Source organism: Lissotriton vulgaris, chromosome 4_1, assembly GCF_964263255.1.
Source record: "Lissotriton vulgaris chromosome 4_1, aLisVul1.2, whole genome shotgun sequence".
NCBI classification, from domain to species: domain Eukaryota; kingdom Metazoa; phylum Chordata; class Amphibia; order Caudata; family Salamandridae; genus Lissotriton; species Lissotriton vulgaris.
Window position 1 is genome coordinate 1,919,818,246 of NC_141691.1, and position 6,017 is coordinate 1,919,824,262.

Here is a 6,017-nt window from a genome sequence, read left to right on the forward strand (position 1 = left end):
GATATGTTCATAGTAGTGCTACGAAAATGCCCCTCCCCTGCCTGAATGTAGCTGTTAACACATTTGCCAGCATGACACATTGGCCGGCAAAGCTATTCAAACCCCCCCCCTTTCACCCCAGCTATCGCTTAGACTAGTGTCTTTTCCACTGAACACCACCAAAAATCCGCGGCTCTGGTGCAGACAGTGTGGTGATAATTTGGGTGCAGCATGATTGGGGCACCTCTCCTATTCGTACATATGAACCCAAGTTTTTCCATAATTGACACAGGTCACCCTACATTTCCTATCTTGGAATCGTGTCCCAGCGACTCCTCTATCATAGCACCTACTGCCCATACCTTGCTTAGTCGCGACACCAAGTTTGCCATAGTCCGGTAATCCACCACACACAGTGGTCGAAGTGGGGGAAAAAAGTAGGGGAACTGTGGGCGGAAAATCAGAGGGCGGGAATAACCCAAGGATTGGATCAGTGGGCGAAGCCAGATGTGTGGCCAGAATGCGCAAACATCCTGATTTTTAGTATCTGTTTGGCATTTCACTGCCCAGTTTAATGAACCAATGGATACACATGATTATTTACGGTTATAATGAGTTATTGATATTAAAATACATTCACAAAGTGGGATATGCTTCTAATCCCAGACTGTCCCAAATACTTTAAAATGTGGAAGTACAAGCCATTTGTCTCTGAGCCATGGAGTTTCTGTCATCAGTTCTTCTCCCTTTTTGCACAACAGCAGTTCAAACATGAATGGCAGAATATCCTAGTTAGCAAATGCTTCTATATAATTGTGACCGCCCCAGCAGGCAGCACATGTTAAAAGTGCATGTGAATGAAGCAGTGAGACTGTGAAGTTTGGGAACTAGGGGGCCGATTATGTGTAACTGCGGGACCAGAAATGGGCAGGAGACGTGTTTTAGTGACTCTGGCTTTTAATTGCTCATACAGTGCATCTGTACAGGTTTTGCGAACTGTGGACCTCCGTGGTGATCTGCTTCTCTCTCTGTGCTGTTTCCTTCGGGTTCCCTCTTCTTTCCTCCGGACCGGACTCCGCCGCTCAGGGGGATCTGGAGGCTCCGTGCTGGCCGCCCACGCCGATGCCGAAGGGGGAAAAGGAAAAGAGAGGCGAGTATCAGAATAGAGCCACAGATATGCAGGTGGAAACACAAGGTTGGGGGTAGTGAGGGGAACACGTAGTACAGTGACCTTGCTCTGCTAGTTTAACTTCAAGGAGGAGGGCGAGTGCTCGTGCTTTCCCCCCTGGGGACGTCCCTCAGGTTCCTCCCTCCATTGTCTGCTAGTCGTCGGGCTTTATCGGTGAACCACCCCAGGAAGCGTTTACGTACCTCCGTGAGCCGTACCCCTCCTGGCGTACGGCTGGACGACGCGTGGTGTTGGCCTCCAGGCGTTCCCCGTTCTTCCTCTGGTTTCTCGGCGTCTCCTTCCTCCTGCACGGCTCGGTCCGAACTGCTCTCGGAAATCAGCTCCCAGGTCCACTCCTGATCCGTCAGCTCTCCTTCAGAGCGAGGGGTCTCGTCGATCCTCCTGATGTTGTCGCTCCGCTTGCCCTCGCTCTCTCCGCTTCCTCCTCTCCTCCGCTCCTCTTCTCCGCTTTCTCGTCCTTCTTCTCTCCGCTCCTCCACGCTGCTTCCCGCCACTCCGCTCCTCTCCACTCTGACCGCTCCTCCGGTGTATAGACACACCTGGGGCTGGGCGTTCTCCTCCTTTATCCACCTGGGAGACTCTGCCTCTTCTATACCGCCGGGCTGGTTAAAGGGCCATACGTCTTCCTCGTCACAACTGTAGGTGTCCGGGCTGTACCACTCCGAATACTGCGTGGGCTGTGGAAAGAAGAGGGGGGGGTCACATTGGGTCAGTTCGCGCCCTGTGGCGGTGCTCCCAAGGGGGACCCCGTTACACACCTCCCCCCCTGGACGCTTCCGCTCGGGAAGCGGATGACGAGACAGAAAATCAGCCCCAACGTTGTCCACACCCCGCTTGTGGCACACTCTGAAGTTGTACGGCTGCAAGGCCAGGAACCACCTCATGACCTTGGCATTGGAGGATTTGTTCCGTGCCATCCAAGTAAGGGGCGCATGGTCTGTGTAGAGCGAGAAGGGCCGGCCCTCGAGGTAATAGGCCAATTTTTCCACGGCCCAACGGATAGCCAGGCACTCCTTCTCTACCGTAGCATACTTTAGTTCCCGCGGGAACAGTTTCCGACTGACGAACAGGATCGGGTGGTCCAATCCGTCCCGGCCTTCTTGGGACAGCACCGCGCCGATCCCAAACTCGGACGCGTCCGTGTGCAAGGCGAATGGACGGGTATAATCCGGTGAATTGAGGACGGGGGTGGAAGTGATCCTTTTCTTCAACTCGTTGAAAGAGTCCAACATGACCACCGTGGGTTTGGCCAGTGCGGCCTGCTTGACAGCGGTCTGCAGGGCATCCGTGAGGGGGGAGGCCACCTGAGCAAAGTTCGGTATAAACCGTCGATAGTACCCTATTAGCCCCAAAAACGCACGCAGTTCTTTTTTTGTGGTGGGAAACGGTGCCTCCGAAATGGCCCGGACTTTCTCCGTTTGTGGCTCGATCATGCCGTGTCCCAGGATGTACCCCAGGTACTTCACTTTGTGAAAGGCTATCCGCGATTTTCTTGCATTAATCTTCAGTCCCGCCTGGTTCAGGGTATCCAACACTTGCGACAGGTGCCTCAAATGGGTCTTCCAGTCGGGGCTGAACACCACAATGTCGTCCAGGTACGCTGAGGTGAAGGACGACAGACCGTGTAGTACGTTATTCATAAGTCTCTGAAAGGTGGCGGGGGCTCCGTGAAGGCCAAACGGTAGCACCGTGAACTCATAATGGCCCTCCGCGGTTGAAAAGGCTGTTTTATGCCGGTCCTCCTCCCTCAGCGGTACCTGCCAGTACCCTTTTGTGAGGTCTATCGTGCTTATGTACTGCGCATCTCCCAACTTCTCTATGAGTTCGTCAATCCGAGGGATGGGATATGCATCGGACTTCGAGATGGCGTTTAGGGCCCGAAAGTCCATACAGAATCTGCGTGATCCGTCCGGTTTGGGTATGAGAACGATTGGGCTTGACCAGTTGCTGTGTGAGGGGCGTATGACGCCTAGTTGTAACATGTCAGTTACCTCGCGGCGTATGTCTTGTCTTCTGGCTTCTGGGATCCGATAAGGCCGTATTTTTACGGTCTTCCCTGGATCGGTGTCTATTCGGTGTTCGGCCATCGAGGTTTTCCCCGGGAGGTCTGAAAACACCTGTTCTTGATTCAGCAGGACGTCCAGCAACTCTTGTTTTTCCTCCTGTCTCAAATCATCGTTGATCACTAGCAGGGGAATCGTGGAGAGGCAAGGGTTTTTATCCGACTCAGCAAGGTGGACCGGGTGGGGGGGTGTCCCTAACCACTTCTTTAGCAGGTTTATGTGGTAGACTTGCTTTTTTCTGGCGTTCACTTGTAGCCGGTAACTGGTCTTACCGATCTTCTCCACGACTTGGTACGGACCACTCCACTCCGCTTTGAATTTTTGTGTGGAGGAGGGCAACAACACTAGAGCCCAATCTCCGTTTTCCAAGCTCCTCCATTTCTTTCCTTTATCATAAAGGGTCTTCTGTTTGTTCTGGTGTTTCTCGAGATTGGCGAACGCCAGGTCCCTTAGTTTCCCTAGCTTGGAACGCAGGTTTCGAGCGTATTCCAGTGTATTTGCGGTTTCCTCTGGGGTTTCTTTTTCCCACGCCTCCTTGGTCATGTCCAGTAGGGATCTGGGCTTTCTCCCATATAACATCTCAAAGGCCGAGACCCCTAAACTGCTTTGGGTTTGTCCTCGGATGACATACAAAGCAATGGGAAGCACCTGGTCCCATTCGTTACTGTTGACTTCCAGCATTTTTCTTAAGGTAGTTTTTAGTGTGCGGTTGTATCTCTCTACTAATCCGTCAGTTTGCGGGTGGTATACAGCGGTCCTTATCTGGTGTATGTGAAGCACTTTACATACGTCCCCCATGAGGCGTGACACGAAAGGGGTCCCTTGGTCGGTTAGTATTTCCTTAGGGAAACCCACCCGGGTGAATAGCTCAAGCATCTTGTCCGCCACGTTCTTGGAGGTGGTGGACGTGAGGGGAAAGGCTTCCGGGAATCGCGTGGCATAGTCGACGATGACTAGGACATAAGAATATCCCTTCTTTGTTTTTGGGAGAGGTCCAATAATGTCCATACCAATTCGTTCAAAGGGAACTCCAATAATGGGGAGGGGTTGTAATGGCACCGCAGGGGGCCTCGTCATGTTTCTGGTTTGGCAAATGTCACACTCCTTGCAGTAGGTCAAAGCGTCTTTGTATATCCCGGGCCAGTAAAAACACTTCAGGAGGTTCTGGGTGGTTTTCTCTGCTCCCGTGTGACCGGCCACTAAATGAGAATGCGAAAAGAACAGGACTTGTTCGCGGAATGACACTGGAACCAGCAATTGCTCGGGGTCCTCTTTTCCCCCTTGACGGTACAACAGGCCGTTTTTGATATACAGTCTCGGATAACGCCTTGGGTCCTCGTCTTGGGTTTGATGTGCCTTCTCCCAGGCGTTGATCAATGTGGAGTCATTGCCCTGGGCGAATTGGAAACTGCGGTCCAATGTCCAAGGATCCGAGGAAGCTAACGCCGTCACCGCTTCTGTGGGTCTCCTTGTTTCCAGTGTCTTCTTCGTCTGGGCCATACTCCGCTCGAACATGGACAAAAAGGCCGGGTTGTCTGTTCCGATTATCAGATCTTCAGGGAGCGTAGATAATACCCCGACCCGAACCCTTACTGCTGGTCCTTCCTGGGGTTCTAGGGGCAATAGAGCGACGGGATAGGGTTTCACATCCCCGTGGACACATCGGATGTATACTTGTTCGTGTGGTATGAGCTGGTGGGGCCTTACGTGGTGGGCCTGTACTACCGACTGGCGGCAGCCAGAATCCAGGAGCGCCTGCACTGGGTTACCGTTTATCCTCATACTTACACGGTATGCGTGTCCCATCTCCGCCGAGTAGAGGACGGTGCGGGGCAGATATCCTACTTCCATCGGTTCATCTGCCGGTCTTCTCCTGGGGCAATGTCTGGCTATATGCCCCCAGGTCCCGCACTCAAAGCACTGTGGTCCCGTGTGAGGGAGGGGTTCGCTTTTCCAGGGACGGGGTTTGGGTGGTTCTGGAGCCCTCAGGAGTTTCTTCTCAGGTCTGAAGGGCGTCTTCACCTTGTCAGCCTCCTGGGCCTGCAGGGGTCTCTGTTGTACTCGGGAATATGTGTTAGCCATCTCTACGGCTTGAGCTGTCGTCAGATCAGGGTGTTGTTTTAGCCACCTCTGGGTGGAAAAGGGTAGCGCCTCTACAAACTGTTCCAAATAAATCCGGTCCATTATTTCCTCTTTTGTGCTTTCGTTCGGGCTGAGCCACTTGTCGGCGGCCATCTTCAATCTGACAAAGAGGGTTTTTGGCGTTTCTCCTGTTACACCTCGTTCTCGCCGGAACCTCAGCCGGTAAGCTTCCCGGTCCAATCCCAGATGGTCCAGGATAATCCGTTTGATATCCGTATAAGGGGTATCACCTCTTGGATTGGCCACCTGGTAGGCGGCTTGGGCCTCGCCAACCAACAGCGGGGCCAAAAAAAACGGCCATTTGGCCCCAGGCCATCCACAGGCTCTGGCCGCCCGTTCAAAATTTAATAAGAAGGCATTGGGGTCCTCTCCAGGTTGGTACTTTTGCAGAGAGACCCCGCCTATGGTGTGGGGTATGTTACTGACTGACACTGGGCCGGACGTAAGAGGGGGGTCCAAAGCACGGGCCGTCACGGCTGTTTTTATCAGTTCTCTGTCGGCTTCTGCTGCCCTGAGCTGTTGCTCTGCCAACCTCTCTAACCTCTCCTGCCCTTGCACCAAGGCTTGTACCACGCTCTCCATCTTCTGGTCGCTGATGGCTACAGTGCCCGCATTCTCCACCACTGTAACTGCTGGACCAGAAA

The 6,017-nt window shown here is 53.2% G+C and overlaps 1 protein-coding gene across 1 annotated transcript; it reads right to left on the reverse strand.

The window, feature by feature from the left end:
- Positions 1–1,230: 1,230 nt before the first annotated feature.
- Positions 1,231–5,473, reverse strand: LOC147724718 (uncharacterized). Its single transcript, XM_086918099.1, has 2 exons — positions 5,020–5,473; positions 1,231–1,845 (listed from the first exon to the last, which is right to left on the reverse strand). Exons 1-2 carry the CDS (start codon positions 5,464–5,466, stop codon positions 1,231–1,233), a joined length of 1,062 nt encoding a protein of 353 aa, XP_086774225.1. The 5' UTR covers positions 5,467–5,473.
- Between the last annotated feature and the right edge of the window lie 544 nt (positions 5,474–6,017).